This window comes from Nicotiana tabacum, chromosome 17, assembly GCF_000715075.1.
Source record: "Nicotiana tabacum cultivar K326 chromosome 17, ASM71507v2, whole genome shotgun sequence".
Classification (NCBI taxonomy): Eukaryota; Viridiplantae; Streptophyta; class Magnoliopsida; order Solanales; family Solanaceae; genus Nicotiana; species Nicotiana tabacum.
In genome coordinates, this window is record NC_134096.1 from 40,304,090 (window position 1) to 40,322,038 (window position 17,949).

At 37.0% G+C, this 17,949-nt stretch overlaps 1 protein-coding gene across 4 annotated transcripts; it reads left to right on the forward strand.

Moving 5' to 3' along the window:
• Positions 1-4,653: 4,653 nt before the first annotated feature.
• Positions 4,654-11,057, forward strand: LOC107785730 (uncharacterized). Of its 4 annotated transcripts, none has more exons than XM_016607098.2 (2): positions 4,654-5,849; positions 9,952-10,659. In XM_016607098.2, the coding sequence occupies exon 1, from the start codon at positions 4,867-4,869 to the stop codon at positions 5,836-5,838; it is 972 nt and encodes a 323-aa protein (XP_016462584.2). In that variant the 5' UTR covers positions 4,654-4,866; the 3' UTR covers positions 5,839-5,849; positions 9,952-10,659. The 4 variants fall into 4 exon arrangements, with proteins under 4 accessions (XP_016462584.2, XP_016462585.2, XP_016462582.2 ...); XM_016607099.2 differs by having other exon boundaries at positions 4,654-5,840; XM_016607096.2 differs by lacking the exon at positions 9,952-10,659 and adding an exon at positions 10,701-11,057 and having other exon boundaries at positions 4,655-5,849.
• Positions 11,058-17,949: the final 6,892 nt, after the last annotated feature.

Below are 17,949 nucleotides of genomic sequence, written 5' to 3' on the forward strand. Positions count from 1 at the left end.
CAAGAATTGAAGAACAAATTGTTGAAGATCACTCTCCCACTCTAGGGCACTCCCTCACCCTTAAAATATCAGATTTTAGCTCAAAAGTGGTACAAATCGTCTATTTAACGAATTAGGGTTGGGTTATAAAAACCCAAAAATAAAGCTCCGAAATAGGGTATGCGGTCCGCAGAATAGGCCGCATAATTGCCCTCCAATACTGGGCAAATTTTACTCGGTTTGTGGTCATTATGCGGCCCGCAGACCTGTTTTGCGGTGGCATAATGCACCGCAGAACCTCCCTCCGAAAAAGCTCAAAGCTGGATATGCGATCAGAGTTCGGCCTGCAAAATGGTTTTGCGGTCGCATAATGGGCCGCGAAAATGACATAAAAAATGGCCCAAAAGACTGTCTCACTCTACGACCATTATGTGGTCCGCAGAGTTATTCTGCAGCCGCATAGTGGGCCGCAGAAGTGCATTTCTTCTGCCAAATATTTTTTCTTTACTTTTTAGTGCATTGTTCAAGGGAAAAGGGAAGAAAGAAGAGTAAGATGATACGTGAGCAGCAAAGTACATGCTATTATTGATCAGACACGTCACACAAAGAGCCTCCATCTTCTGTCAGCCCTTGTTCGAAGCCAAGGGCTTGAAGTAGTTGGCAACTCCCACCAGCTTGGAGACTAAGTGAAACTCAGTCGAAACTGAAAGAGTGACACTACATTTACCATCGGGATTTTGGATAGGTGCTAGGAAAGTGTTCTCAATGTTTCCATGATCGGGTGACCGATGGGAATGAACATCTTCCATTTATTCAGTTGCGGCCGGTGGAGAGGCAAGAGCTGATAGTGCTACAACTGGCATTGAAGTATGAGGTGGAGGAATATAAGAGGTAGAACTCCTATGACCGGAAGAAACAACTGGAGCCCGAAAACGAGACTCAGCATTTTCAACTTTTTCCATTTCTATGAAGACTCAACTGGCATTATTTTTTCTCCTTGGGCTAAGAACTCAGAGAAGATGGGCCTTCACCGAAAGCAAGAGCGGTGTCACGAGCCCTCTTTCGGTCAATGACTTCTCGAATTTGTTGATGAGCCATCATTGGGTCATGGAAAACCTCAACAACAATGCAGACATAAGACCCCTTCGAAAGGCCTACGTATTGTGAAAATCAGTCAACAAATTTATACTGAATCACGTTGCAGATTAAAAAGGAAAAGGAGAGGTTTTACTTACTATGGTTCTTGGCCTTCCAGTTGAATTTGGGTGAAATTTCTTTCTACTTACGAAAATCTGGTCTAAAAACATCTAAACAATTTTGTACCCATTGGGTTAGGTTCTAAACTATTCGAGGAACCCAACAGGTAGCTGAAATGTTAAGGGAAAGTTAGTAGAGAAGGAAATTTTCTTTAACGCAGTGAAAGAAGGATATTTGATAAACTTACAAGTAAAGTTCTAGGATTCAGGGATAGGAGGTACTGTCGCCGGAAAGATGTCCATGGTAGCAATGACAACGAACTTTTACATCCAACCACGATTGTTATCGTCATCAACACTGGTGATGATGGCATCGTGACCACGTCTGTTGAGTTTGATCATACCTCCACGAAAAATCTTTGGAGAGTAAAGGTTGATCAAGTGAGCAAGAGTGAGGATTTCACTGGCTCGGGAGCACAAAACCTGAAGGCAAGCTACCGTTCGCGATATTGGCGGACGTACCTGAGCCAAGCAAACTTGGTAGTTGTGGCAAAACTCTAAAATAATGGGATCAATTTCTCGGCCCATTCTTAAAGTGAAAGGGTACAAGTAAATGTACATGAACCCTGATTTGCTAAAGGTGACCCTTTCCACTTCATTAGGAGCTAAAAATTTAATATTTTTTCAATCACAATCTTCTTTCACAACAGGGATACTAGCAAGATAGATGGAAGAAGGATATCTCTTGACGGGCCTATTTATGTTATTTTTAGGGCTAGGGGGTTCCTGTTGAACTTGAAGATCCATCTCAGAATTTAGTTGAAGGGGGTGATTATGCTAGTTGTAGGAGGCCCAACATCGGCTTCCTTAGATTTGTCCTTTTTGGAAGGGCCGCCACCGATGAAAGTAGTTGAGTAACCGGAGAAAAAAATAGTAGAAGATATGGTGATGAAAAATGTGAATATGAAAGTTTTACTGGGAAAAAAGAAGTTGCAGAAAATCTTTAAGGAAATTCAAAGAAGAAAGGTTGTAGAAGTGAAAGGTAAAAATGGTAAAAAGGGGAGAAGTTTATAGGCGGCAGAATGTAAAGCCAACATTACCCAGGTAACTGGCGAAAATATTTTCCGAATCACGGGACAACACGTGTTCGGCTCATTAAATGCAAGGAGACATGCGTCCTTTCAAGTGTCAGAAACTGTTCAGAAATTTTCCTACCAAGAAAAGAGGTCTTATCTACTTCCCGGTATCATAAAGTTTAGTCACCATAAAGTAGGGGACTATCTGTATTAGATAAAATTGATAAATAAAAGGTGGATGCTCGTCGAGTTGACATGTGGCAATGAAGACAAATAAGGTATGAGTCAATAAACAGCTGGCACCGATTGCGAACATGTGACCGGTGCTGATGTGAGTTCCGAAGACCAACGAACCGGGGGCGAAAGTTTGAAAGGAAGATATTGATTGGGAAAGGCAACATTCAATGGGTAGCCGTTACAAATAATCTTTGTATTTATAATCAATTGTTGTGCGGCCATCAGATGAGTTTTATTCATATCAAAGAAGAGCTTGATTTTGGGGATCTTGTCTCCCTGAATTAAGCTATAAATAGGAGAATTTGTACTCATTGTAAATGAAATATCTGTACGCAAAAATGCTAAGTTTACTCGTATTCTATTAACAACATTCTTTCTTTCTCCCAAAATATTGTTCTTATTCTTGCTTCCGGAGAGGCCCATTTCACAATCAGGCTTGTATTTTCTTTAATTAATTTATTTTCGTTCTTTATTATTTTATATTTTTGGATCAAATTAATTCACGTGTATATAAATTACGATACAAATTTAACTGTACCATTTTACAGGTAAACATTGATCTATAGTAGTAACTATGTAATCAGAATTAACGTACATTGGTGTTGGAAAATTTTTCTTTTAAATTTATTTCCTCGATATTAAATCCACACGTGTTGTTTGGAAAACTCTCGCCAAATCACTAGACTCTAGGATGTTAGGATCGGGAACTCGGGTAGTGCGGAATTTAGCCAAACAACGGTATAATGACAATAACAAAGACAATGGAAGTTGATAACAACGGCAATTAAAGCAGATAAAGAAGACACCAATTTAACGTGGTTCGGTCAATGTGACCTACGTTCACAAGCGGAGATGAGCAATTTTACTATACCAATAAGAGTACAAAAGAGAGTACAAAATTAGAGTAAATACTCTAATTAATCCCAAATATCTTAAGAGAATAATTTCACAAGACCACTCCAAAGAAAGGGTTCGCACAAGTGCTTCCCAACACTAACTCCCATACAAAACACTCTTAATAAAGGAGGAAAGGAAGAAACAAGAAATGAAGACTAAGTCTTGTTGGTGTGTATAAAATGAACTAATGGCCTTCCCTTTTATAGGCAAAAAAGTCTTAGCCTCTTAGGTGTAAAAAAAGAGATACAACTTGTGCAAATGATGTCCACCACACAATGCAATATTTTTGGGTCCTAAAGAATATTGCCAACAAAGTCTACACTTTGCAAATATGTTTATGCTTATGTGAGATGGACTCCATTAGCCAAAATATTGGCTATAATTACATAGGATTTGATAATATTGTGTTAGGAATTTAAACGTGATTTTTTAGGTTCTTTTAAAATTCATGTTTTGAAAATTTCTGTTTGGATGGTTTTGAAACAATAGTTGTTTCAGATTAACACAATGAATAAAGAAAATAATCAATTTTTAGAAGTTTATTTGAGTTATTGTATACCGTTTTATAAAATAATTAGAAAAATTAATTTCCATACAAGGAGATAGGTGTAAGGAGCATCTTGCGATGGAGGCACGCCTATGAGAAGTTATTACGGTAGTTTGGTTCACATGTTAGTTACGTGGAGATTATAATGTGCAGATTATTTATGTGGTGATTAATAATGAATGAGTTGTTATGTGATAATTAGTTGTTATGTGATAATTAATAATAAAAAAATTGTTACACATGAATTATCTATTTTAAAATGATAATTTTATAATTAAGTACTTTATTTTCCGAATAATTTCATGTTTTATCTCGCATAAAAATATATTTACTGCCCTCAACTAATTGAACATTGCATTATTATGTTGTGATAATTCTTTTTACAACTAACCAAATATTATTATATCTACAAAAATTTATATTATAATTAATTATTTCAATACCATCAACCATACGACTTCTTATAGCAAGAGCGAAGAGCAATAAAAAGGTAAAGAAATTAATAGAAATGCAATCGCTAAAGCAGTTTATTATCAACCATAGTTTTCATCACTTTAACCTTTGTCTCTACATTATTAAATAAACACGATTAGACAATAATCACGATTCACAAAACATAATCCCCTTGCTCCTCCGACATTCCATCTATACTAATCTCTGTATTATAAAATTAAAAAATTGATAGGGTGCTTAGAAATGTCCTGTGTGTCAGAAAAAACTGATGCAGCAATCATTGTACCTAATGCTTTAACGCGTACCAACTTTTTCGAGAAAAGAATGTGGCGGTGCATTAGAGCAAGAATTATTTCAACCAAAAAAAAAAAAACTCAATCTTGAAATCATCTTCCATCTAAGATCACACCCTTTTCAGTTCATCTTGTAAAAAAATTCAAGAATTTCCCAAATCAAGAATTGCTTCTCATTTGTTTAAGTAATGGATCTGCCACCAGAGGAGCTTCAATTCTTGACTATACCTGATATTTTCAAAGAATCAATCTCCATACCCAAAAGATCCCCAAAAACTTTCTACCTCATTACCCTTACAATAGTATTCCCTTTGTCTTTTGCAATCTTGGCTCATTCTTTGTTCACTCACCCCATCATTACTCAGCTTCAAGAAAACCCCAATTCATCTCATGCCTCACAATGGACAAAGCTCATTGTTTTCCAGTTCTGTTACCTGCTTTTCTTGTTTGGTTTCTCTTTGCTTTCAACTGCTGCTGTTGTTTTCACTGTGGCATCAATTTACACCTCAAAGCCTGTGTCTTTTTCCTCCACCTTAGCTGCTATTCCCAGTGTTTTCAAGAGGCTTTTTATTACTTTCATTTGGGTTTCTCTTTCTATGTTGGCTTATAACACTGTTTTCTTGATTTTTCTTGTGCTTTTGATTGTGGCAGCAGATACCCAGAATGTGGTTTTGTTCCTCTTTTCATTCTTGGTTGTGTTTGTGCTCTTCCTTGTAGTGCATGTTTATATCAGTGCATTGTGGCATTTGGCTAGTGTGGTGTCTGTTCTTGAACCTGTTTATGGTATAGGAGCTATGAAGAAGAGTTATGAGTTGTTGAAAGGGAGGACAGGGATGGCATTTTTCCTTGTTTTCGGGTACTTGTCGATTTGTGGGGTGATTAATGGGTTTTTTGGGTCAATTGTAGTGCATGGAGGTGAAAGTTATGGTGTGTTTTCAAGAATTGTGGTTGGTGGATTCTTGGTTGGAGTATTGGTGATTGTGAATCTTGTGGGGCTTTTGGTACAAAGTGTGTTTTACTATGTTTGCAAGAGTTATCATCATCAGGGGATAGACAAGACTGCTCTGTATGATCATCTTGGTGGATACCTTGGGGAGTATGTGCCGTTGAAAAGCAGTGTTCAGATGGAGAACTTGGAAACTGGTGCCTTGGCACCATGATGGTGAGAATGGTTAGATCCTTGTGCTTTCATTTGATTTTGTTGCATGATATGTAAGCAAGAGTTAGTGTAAAGACATTAGCTTTTCTAGTAGGTTGTTGTGTTTGGACACTTGAATATGTTCATTTTACATAATAAGTCATGGTTCTATGTTCTTTGCGCTTTTTTATGAACTCCATTAATACCGAAGGTCTTTGTTCCTTGTACTTGTTAAAATATTTTTAGTATTGGTATTAGTATTCTTATTTTAATGTCAATAAGCATTATTTTATGTGATTGTTCCGATGTGATTTTTTTCTGCCTGAGGACCTGTGTAAATTATATAGTGCATATGATTGGTTCGCTGCTGTTTATAGAAGGAAAGTTATACCGTTTTTTGTTGTATCAATTGAGATAAATTTCTTTAACTTTGTCTTTTATGTTGGACTTAATGTCAAGTCTTCTCCTTGGTTTCCAGTGATTATATCTCCTTAGAATCCCATTGGAGATGGAACTTCAATTTATTAACTATGATTGAGTGATATAAATGGATATGAGAATAAATAAGGATAGGCCTACCTGCAGTAACTGAGTTGGTACTTCTGCTCTTTCAACCTCACCAAACCTCTGCTCTGCCCTATAACTGATTTCTTTCTTTTTTTCTTAAGGATTGGAATGGTATCTTTCTATGATAGTCTAACTAGCTCAACCCCTTTGTTGGGCAGTGTACTTGAAAAACAAAATAGAAGTAAAGGCGAGGGATCGCCTCGTTTGTCAGAACCACAGCTCATTGTATGATTCTTTTGTTGATTTAGGGTGCTCAAACATCTTATACTCTGTTTAACATGTAAACTGTAAGAACTGTCTTCGACTCGGTTTAGTGAATTGATTATTCTTTTAGTGATAATTTGCTAACAGCATATTTCTTGGCTTCTGGTTATGCACAAGTTCAGTTTAATTAAGTGTACACAGCTTTTACTAGTAAAATAGTTTTGCTAGGAAGACATGGAATGCTTTGTATACTAACTTAAAGTAGCTAATCCATGTTCTATCTTTCTTCCTTCTCCTTTTTCCTCTGGTTATTAGTATTTTCCGTGGAAACTCCAATCCGACCTCAACTATTAGATCCATCAGCTGTGGTTTCATTTGGATGTGATTCACCCAGTTCTTGATGTGGTTTTCAGTTGCAAGTTTCGACTACTTTATAAAATCAGACCTTGATCCCTTGTTTGGTGATGGTACTCAGTACACATGTATAGACTGTCCTGGGAATGAGATACTGAACGTAAATCTGTTGATTAGATATGGTAGATTGAGGAATGATCAGCTACAAGTATATGAAAATATTGTCGCTTCAATGCATTATGGCATGGAAAGAGGAGAGATCCCTCTATTTGATTCTGAGTTGTCATACTACTGTGCCTGAATATGCTTTAATATGGACACCAAGTGATAGCTAAGATGCTTAGAAAATATGTTGGTTTCTAAGCTCTTAGAAGTCTTCACTAAGATGCTATCGGAAGGAGAAAATAAGATTTGGGAGGGAAAAGTTAGAGAGATGCTATAGCAGTTTACCTTAAAAGAGACTTAAAATAGTTCTGTCAACAAGGGGCTATGGAATATAATTTGGAAAGGTAGAGCTCCATATATAGTTGCCATCTTTTGTCGGCTGGTTAGTTATTTTGTCGGGTGATTTGTTATAATGCTGTTTTAACTTAATTTAACTTGTAGAACCAGGGGTTGAATATTTTTGACGCTATGTGCGAAAGGGAGATTGAGGATATTAATCAATTATTCCTTTATTTGGTAACTCAATTATGACCTCTTTCTAAAAATATTTTCTTAGTTGGAGATGGACAGTACCGAGGACAATCAAGGATCTTCTTCTCTTTTGGCCCAGTAAGGGACTTAGCAAGAATATGAAAAGATTACGGAACAGTATACTGATAAAAAAAAATTATGGAACAGTATCTCAGCATGTATATGCTGAGTAGTTTAGAGCTTAGAGGGAAATATATCAAAGATGATTCTGAAAAGCTAATCGAGACAATACACAAACTCAAATAAATTAATATGACAATTATAATGTCCTTTTGGCATATTATGGTAGTTCTAGGTGAAGGTTAAAAGGTGTTAAATTCTTAACTTCTCTAACAGGAATGGTGAAGGGGCTGACTATTGTAATAAGTATTCTACGTATGCAAAATGATCTTAGTTCTATTTTTTATTAATAAAATTGTTTTTTTACTTATTGGGAAAAGAGATGCAAAGCACCCGCATCAGAGCATCTAGTGGCAATTAAAATCAGAAACCCGAAGTTCATTCTCACTTCAAGAAATTTAAGCGCTAGGATAAGTTGCCTCATGAACGCCTTTAAACACTGATTTCTTTTATCGCATTGTCATAGTATATGAGAACTTCATCCTTTTTCTCTCTTCATGCTGGTTAGGGCTTGCAGCCTACTAGGTTTTTGTGTGTATCAATATCCTGTTAGAAACTTGACACCTATAGGTAACAAAGCAACATTATATTTTTATTGCTTGTCGAAAAAAGTAGTGTCTTCTTTTCATGCCTCGCGCGGATAATTCATTGTATGAAAGCTTTTACTGGATTGCAAGGAGACTGTCAACAATTGATTGATATGCCATTCAAGAAGCTTCAGTTTGAGAGCTATAATGATAGATCACCCTGATGCAAAGCTAAAGCACCGTTATGGATGAAAAAGATTGCAACCGCAGGAGATTCGAAGGTGTATATCAAAATCAATTTTGTCTCAACTCAAACTAGTTGGGGTCAGCCATATGTATCCTCTTTATTTCTATTTGGGTGGACCCTCCTTTGTAAGCACGTTTCAATTAATTTAATATTTAAGATTCAGCATATGACAATTTTTACACTATAGTTTGTGTTGGTAAGCAAGCTAGAACAACATTTTTCCTTTATCTGGGCTTGGGATCAGACACACGAACTTCACTATTAACCCAAAGCTAACGTACTGTTCACTGATAATTGAAATCCCAATATGGGAGTCCCCATGCTGCCTGGAAGAGTTGAACTTGAGCTCCCTATGTGAGGTGTAAGTGGAATAATTTCTGCACCCACTACTCTTTTGTGATAGTGAATGCATTTGTCTTGCTTGTTAGTGCTTGACTAATAAATTAGAAAGATCTTTTTTTGCGGAAGTGAGTGCTTGCTATGGTAGAGGTTTTTTTTTTTTTAATAACCGTGGGGTCTGGGCCGGCTTCTGTGCGACTCGATTAATTCCACGAGATACTTGCTACCTCCCACCAACAACAGGTACCAGGTAACTCTGTCCACCAAGGGTTGGACAAATGCGGAGTGTTTTTTTGCTTCCGCTGGGATTCGAAAGGAAACTGTCCATGCCCGGGTAAAGAAAAAGTTCATAAGATCTCAAAATGATCTTCCAGCTCTAATAGTTCTATTTCCATTGAGGAGTGAATTGACTAATCCAATAGTTCTATTTCCATTGAGGATTGAATTGACTAATCCTTTTATTTCGAGCGGAGAATCTAATAGGAATATTGCTGTGGATATTTTGACCAAGGATAGACATTCCTTGTCCTCGGCATGCACATTGATGGACAGTTTGTGAAAGGAGAATTATCTGGCTTTGTTAGTACTTAGCTATCATGACTTAGCATATTGAGGCTACCATTGGGCTCCGAGTTATTTTCATTAACTATCAGCTTGCACTCTAGTGTCCACATGGTCCAAGTTTGATGAGGAATGTGAAAATCTTATAATAGCACATGGCTTGCAAGCGATGGGTAGCGCTTGCCATATGCAGCGCCACACATAATTGGCTCGTGTAAAGAGAAACTCTTCGAGCTTTCTTCGCATGCTTGAGCGCATCCCCTTTCTATTATTTAGGTTGTCAAATTTTCTTTAGTTCCTATATGACTATAATATTAATAATAGGGGGGTACGGGGCGCTAGTGAGCAACAAATCTAAAGGGCTATCCCTTCTTAGGCCGGATCTTCCAATCTTTTCACAGATCACTTAGCCCGCTCCTTTAAAGGGCAGCGGCTTGAAATCTTACCTTATTATTAGAGAATAAACTATATGCTTTGGGCACTTATATTGGTTTAACAATGGCAACTTTTGGATGTCCAGGTTCTCACAATTGCTTTGAGTCTGCATAGATGTTTCTCTTTGCAGTTCCTTTGGGTGTGCCTTTCTGAACACTTAGCCACCCTTGGGCTTTGCAAGTTATTTCGGTTAACTGCAGTTGGTTTGCACTGCTAAGTAGTCCAAGTCTGATGAGGAACATGATACTGCTACAATCCCACATGGCTTGTTAAATATATGCCTTAATCATTTATCTTGGGCTGCTAATTGTAACTTCTAGACATGCAAGTTCTCGCAGTTGGTCTTATGGTGAAGTGCTAGCTGAGTAGACTGTTTGGAATGCATATTTTGCTGGTCAATTAAGGATGCCACAATTGGAGCTACTTTTCTTTTGGTGACCCTAATTTGTATTCATGATTAGATGTTTGACATTTCACTTACAGACATTGATTGTTGATACAACAAATAGAGAAAAGACAAAGGTGGCAGGACAGTAAGAAGAGATCGGAGCAAGCATTTGATCGTCTTTTTTATTCTCTTCGACCTTTTGATAGTATTCAAACTAGAATTTCTGTGGTTTGATTTCTTTCTAGTTTCTTGGTTCTCCTTGATGAGTTTGCATGTATTTAGCCTGAAGCATTTACCTCAGCTTGATTGTGGGTGAATGACATGAGAATTGTACTAATTGGAAGTGTTTAGCATCTTTTTTAGCAGTTTCTTCTGTAATAGAGTTTTAAATGTAGTATTTTAATTCCAAAAATTATGCTCTCTTGACCTGTTTGTTATCATAACAGGTTGTGCTATGATGATACCAAATTGTGGCAGAGCTGAAGATTGCCCTCATAATCAGAAAATCTAGCTATTTCTCTGCTCTCTATTCAATCTTGAAGGATAAAATAGACTACAAACTTTATCTGTCTTAGCTTTTTTGATAGGTTACTTTTTCTTTCTTAGCTTAGCTTCTGGTTACATGGTGATAGAAAGAACCAGAAGCAGAAAGTATAGAACATTGCACTCTTGTTTTAATTGGATTGCTCAGCTGGATCTACTATTTGAGTTTTGGTTTATGTTAATGTCATACCTTAAAAAGTCCAGAATATTGTACTTGTTGGGTTTGAATTGCTTAACGAAATCATGATCAGTTTCGTTTACTAGTTGAGTCTTGGTTTATGTCATTGCTCACGTTGGCATTTTGAACAGTACTACTAATTTATAAGACATTTGAAAGTAAAGAAAACGGAAGAAGAAATATTCATATAGTGATTAATGAAACAGGTTTTTATGTCCATTAATTTGTTCAGAAACGATGAGAAGCTGATTCATACCAAAAAGTTTTCTGTGATTTGATTTACACATGACATGATTTCGTTGCAGTTTCTCCTTGATGAGCTTGCATGTAATTAGCCTCAATCATTTACTTCATGACATGATAGATACTATATGTACGTAATTGGCATTTTCTTGCTTCGGCAATGTTTGCAACTGCATAGCAGCATAAGATAACAATATTTCAAGTCAGAGGCCACCTCAGATCCTTTGCTGCCCAAGGTCCCTCTTACATGAAAATGGCAATGATCTGAGGAATGCTGCACTGCTACGAAATTTTGTACAATTACATCAAATCTATATATCTTCTATATGTATTATTAAAATGAGAGAAAAAAAGCCTCCACATTCGGCCAGCGACTGCCTTATAATAGGCCACTTGACAATTTTGGACAAAGCTAGTTAGGTTAGGTAATGATTAGTTTCTTTTTAAATTTAAATTTTAAAAATAAATAAATTATACATTATGTGTTATGTCTTGTTAATAATTAGTTACTCTTTTTGAATTTGAATTTAACATACTTAACTTTTTTTTTTTTACGGAAACAATAATTATTTATTTTGAAATCTATTCTATTTTAAATTGGAAAGTTGTCAACACATAATACAACAACAATCCAGTAAAATCCCACTAATGGGGTATGGGGAGGGTAGTGTGTACGTAGACCTTACCCCTACCCCGAACGAGTAGAGAGACTGTTTCCGAAAGACCCTCGGCTCAAAAAAATAAAAAGACAAGGACAAAAAGGAGACAATATTAGTATCACAACAGCAATCATAGAAAAAATAGGAACACCATGAAATCCAGAAGAAAGATGCAAAGCAAAGGAAGACAATATTAGTATCACCACAACAATCATAAGAAAAATAGGAACACCATGAAATCTAGAAGAAAGATGCAAAGCAAAAGCGATAGCTAGTAAATAGGACCTGCACTGAAAAGCAAAATAGTAAGACACAACATTGCCACTAGCTATCTTAGACAAAACCCCTACATGGCTAGTCCCACAATGGTACGAAGTAAGGCACGAATTAACTACCTCCTAACCTACAACCCTAATACTCGACCTCCACATCTTCCTATCAAGTGTCATGTCCTCGGAAATCTGGAGCCTCGTCATATCCTGCCTGATCACCTCTCCTCAATACTTCTTAGGCCGCTCTCTACCTTTTCTCGTGCCCTCTACAACCAGCCGCTCACACCTCCGTACCGGAGCATCTGGGCTTCTCCTCTTAACATGTCCGAATCATCTAAGCCTCGCTTCCCGCATCTTGTCATCAATGGGAGCCACATGCACCTTCTCCCGAATATCATCATTCCTAATCTTATCTATCCTAGTGTGCCCGCACATCCACCGCAACATCCTCATTTCTGCTACTTTCATCTTCTGGATATGTGAGTTCTTAACGGGCCAACACTCAGCCCCATACATCATGGCCGGTCTAACCACCGCTTTATAAAACTTACCTTTGAGTATCGGTGGCACTCTCTTGTCACACAAGACTCCAGATGCTAACCTCTACTTCATCCATCTTACCCCAATAAGGTGTGTGACATCCTCGCCAATCTCCCTCCCCCCCTCTGGATAACCGAACCAAGGTACTTGAAGCCGCCTCTACTCGGGATGACCTGCGAATCAAGCCTCACATCCATGCCCACTTCCCCTTGCTCAGCGCTGAACTTACACTCCAGGTATTCCGTCTTCGTCCTGCTCAGCTTGAAACCCTTAGACTCAAGAGCCTGTCTCCAAACCTCCAGCCTCTCGTTAACACTGGCTCGCGACTCATCAATTAGAACTATGTCATCGGCGAATAGCATGCACCATGGCACATCCCCTTGAATATGGTGTGTTAACGCGTTCATCACCAGGGCGAATAAGAACAGACTGAGCGCAGAACCTTGGTGTAACCCCATTACAACCGAAAAATGCTTAGAGTCGCCTCCTACTGTCCTAACCCGAGTCTTAGCCCCATCATGCATGTCCTTAATCGCCATAATATAGGGAACCGACACACCTTTTGCCTCCAGGCATTTCCAGAGAACTTCTCTAGGAACCTTGTCATACGCTTTCTCTAGATCAATAAACACCATGTGCAGATCCTTCTTCCTCTCTCTCTGTACAGTTCCATCAACCTTCTAACAAGGTGTATAGCTTATGTAGTCGAACGACCCGACATGAACCCGAACTGGTTGTCGGATACAGACACTGCCATCCTCACCCTCGCTTCAACCACCCTCTCCCACACTTTCATGGTATGACTCAGTAATTTGATACCTCTATAATTGTTACAACTCTGGATATCACCTTTGTTCTTTTACAATGGAACCACCGTACTCCACCTCCACTCATCCGGCATCCTCTTCGCCTTAAAAATAACATTAAACAACCTAGTCAACCACTCCAAACCTGCTCTCCCCACACACTTCCAAAATTCCACCGGAATCTCATCTGGCTCGGTCGCTTTGCCCCTACTTATCTTATACATAGCTCCGATGACCTCCTCAACCTCGATACGCCTGCAATACCAAAAGTCACGGTGACATAATATAACTTCATATATTATATTAAAAGAATAATAGTGACGCATGAGGTCAAGTCACGTGTCATATAGAGAAAATACTATTTCGCACTTTAAAGATACAAAGTTATCTAGATTTTATGACAAAATCTAATCTATATCTAATGTATGGAGAATTTGTAATGCTAAGAGTGTATTTGAAATTGAAAGCTAAAATACACAATCTTTACTATTCTTATTAGATTATATCATTTCGAGATTTGCTATATATTTGAATTGATATACAAAAATATTTGAATTGATCTAAATCTTATAAATTTGAATTGAGAGAAATGTTTTTTGAATTACTTTAAAAAAAAAATCATTCTTCTCTATTCCCCTATTTATTTTGGTCTAGCAGGTCATTATCAGTTCACACAAAATAAAAGATATATAATAATGAAACAATTACAAGCAACACAGTAAAATATGTAAAAATCAAAATTTTATATTGAAAATAAAATATAAGAAAATTCTATTTGCTTATTCAATATAATGTAGAAAATAATTAAAAATATTGATACATTTTATACGAAATAATAAAAGATCATATTGTTTGGACGACGTAAATATCAAAATTAGTACTAACTATGAAATTATTTCAGCTATAAACTATAGATAAAATACTAAATTCAAGAAATAAAAGAAAATAAGTAAATAATACTCAATATATTATTGATAAATTTAGAGAATTGAAGAATTAAGCAAGCTTGAGATGAAGCCAAGTGACGTATTAAGAAAAAATAAAAAAATATATAGAATGATAAAACTTATTTAAATTTGAGATGAGAAAGTAGTTTTTTAATTATGATAAAAAAATATAATAAATAATATCACAATATTTTAAAGTGAAAAATTAGGATCGTGACACTTATTCAAGAGAACACTGGACACTTACGTTTTAATTCTCAAGAAGAGCATGAAATACTACAATAGCACGTCAAAGAATGGGTGAGGTTAGCAGCCTACTTAATTTGGATTCTTGGTGAATAGAGATTTAATGCATTTGACCTTAAAGAAACTTTTGCTAAAAAGGGTGGAAGAAATTTGTAACCAACTCAATTTGAAATTTAGGCTTGTATACGAGACCATGAGGCCTTAATCAGATAGAAGCAAGGGAGTTCTCATTTTTGGATAAAATCTATTATATATTTTATTATTCATTTGGAGTATTAGTAAATATTGATAACCTATAAAAATAATGTATATATTTAGCTATTCAGTTGGAGTATTAGGAAACAACAACAACAACCCAGTAAAATCTCACAAGTGGAGTCTGGGGAGGGTAGAGTGTACGCAGACCTTACCCCTATCCCATAGGGGTAGAGAGGCTGTTTCCGAAAGACCCTCGGCTCGAGAAGAAGAAAAATAAATAGTAAACAATAGATCAGTGACATCAATAGAAGATAAGAAATATTAACAGTATCATAAGAAATAGAAAAATAGATGTAAAAGCAATAACTATAAACAACAATACTACCATAGAAAATAGTGAGGAAACTACATAAACCACTAACAACCCACCGCCCCCAGAAACCCTAACCTACAACCCTAATGCTCGACCTCCACCCCTCCCTATCCAGAGCCATGTCCTCGGAGATCTGAAGTCGCGCCATGTCTTGCCTGATCACCTCACCCCAATACTTCTTAGGTCGTCCTTTACCTCCCCTCGTACCTGCCAATGCTAACGTCTCACACCTCCTAAACGGGGAATCTATGCTTCTCCTCCGTACGTGTCCGAACCATCTAAGTCTCGCTTCCCGCATCTTGTCGTCCATGGGAGCCACGCCCACCTTCTCCCGAAATTCTACATTCCTAATCTTATCCAGCCTAGTGTGCCGCACATCCATCTCAACATCCTCATTTCTGCCACTTTCATCTTCTGGGTATGAGAATTCTTGGCTGCCCAACACTCAGCCCCATACGACATGGCCGGTCTAATCACCGCTCTATAGAACTTGCCTTTGAGTTTCGGTGGCACTTTCTTGTCACACAGGACTCCAGATGCTAACCTCCATTTCATCCACCCCACTCCTATATGGTGCGTGACATCCTCGTCTATCTCCCCATCCCCTGAATAATTGATTCAAGGTACTTGAAATTCCCTCTCTTAGGGATGGCTTGAGAGTCAAGCCTCACATCCATGTCCGCTTCTCCCGATTCATCGCTGAACTTACACTCCAGATATTCTGTCTTAGTTGGAGTATTAGGAAATATTAAATAATCTACTCCTCCGTTTCAATTTATGTGAACCTATTTTCTTTTTAATCCGTGCCAAAAAGAATGACATATTTCCTTTTTTGGAAATAATTTACCTTTATGCAATGATTTATAGTCACACAAAATATATGTGCTTCATTTTACACCACAAATTCAAAAGTCTTCTATCTTTTTTTAAATTCCGTGTCCAATCAAATGGATTCACATAAATTGAGATGAGAGAGTATATCTTACCGAAGAACTAACTGCAAGTTGAAAAGTCACATTCTAGGGTGAATCGATTTGTATGAATATTATTATTAGTAGTTTTCATATGCTACTTTTTTCAATAAGCACGTTTTATACAAAAAGGAATATCCAAAAGGATATACTTTTAACTGGCACTTTTCAGCGCTGCTGATGTGAAATAATGTTGAAGTTATAAGAGTAAGCAAACTTCGATTTGGTCTTTGTAGTTTGCACCTTTGCAATAAACACCCACGGCAATAACATGTTTCTTCTTTAAAATGAAAACGTAACATGCATGGACGCAAAGGCGTATCTAATAACAAAGAGGTGGATCAAGGATTTACATATGACGAGTTGGTTTTACATCTGACGAGTTAAAACCTTTATACTATACAGGAATAACCAAGTTGAGATACTAAAATAAAACTGATAAGTTCATATTAATTCTCAAAATAAAACATCAACAACATAATTCTCAAGTGGAATTGAGTCACAAGCTCTACAGAATATTCTAAAAATCTCTAATACAATGTTGTCTGATAAAGGAAATAACAGTAATGAGATGATAATGGAAGGTGACTCCGAGGCCTGCGGACGTCGGGCAAGTATACCTTGAAGTCTCCTGTCACAGCTGAATGATCACTAGGACCCGACACGAGCAGATGTACCTGGATATGCACAAAAATTTACAGAAGCGTAGTATGAGTACACCATAATGGTACCCAATAAGTATCAAGCCTAACCTCGGTAGAGTAGTGACGAGACCAGGTCAAGACACCTGCTAGGATAAAAAAAATTGGACAAGATATGGTACAGTCAAATAATGTAGAACGAAGAAGTAAATAACAATAAAGCAGTTCGATAATTGAAATCTAGCAACCGAATCTAAAGCAATAAAGGTAACAAGGAATGAACACATGTTAAGAACATCAAGGAATCAATGCGGACAAATATAGGAAAAACCATAAGAAAATGACAAAGCTGTTCAACCAACGAGCATTTTTAACACAGAGTGTGCAACAAGAATCACAACCGAGGTACCGCCTCATTTCCATATTTCACAATTTCAATCATAATATTTCCTTATATCACCGCGTTAGCCTTACATTTAGTTTTGAAAATTATTTTTTCCGAAATAGTTACACGCGTTTTAGCCTATCTTATCTCACCGCGCGGCTTCAAGTAGTTCCCCAACTAGCAACACGCGTATCAATCCCATCTTATCTCAACGCATGTGTATCAACCCCTAACTTTATACCACCACATGCGTATCAATATCACTATATAATCACAACTCGCACTATAAGTGCCCATATGCCACAACTTGCCGAAAACTCAACAATACCAATATTTTCACAACAAATAACCCATGGCTAAACCACAATGTATACAAGAATCTCAACAATAACAAAATGAATGAGAATTACTCAACAAGAAAATATATCTCAACAATTAACAACTTCACCTTAATGTGATAACGACTTTTACAACTTCAACACCAATAACTCAACAAAAAGATATTCCACGAAATAACAACTTCAAGTAAAACTAATTCAACAATTTAAGAGGTAACAAGACAATAAGGAAAGCAATAACTTCAACTAAAGCATATAAGAGCAAAATAACACGTAAGAGGTAAAACAAGTGCTAATAAAGTCAAATAAAGCATGTAAGAGTGGATTAACAATGAGAGATATAACATGTTATGAC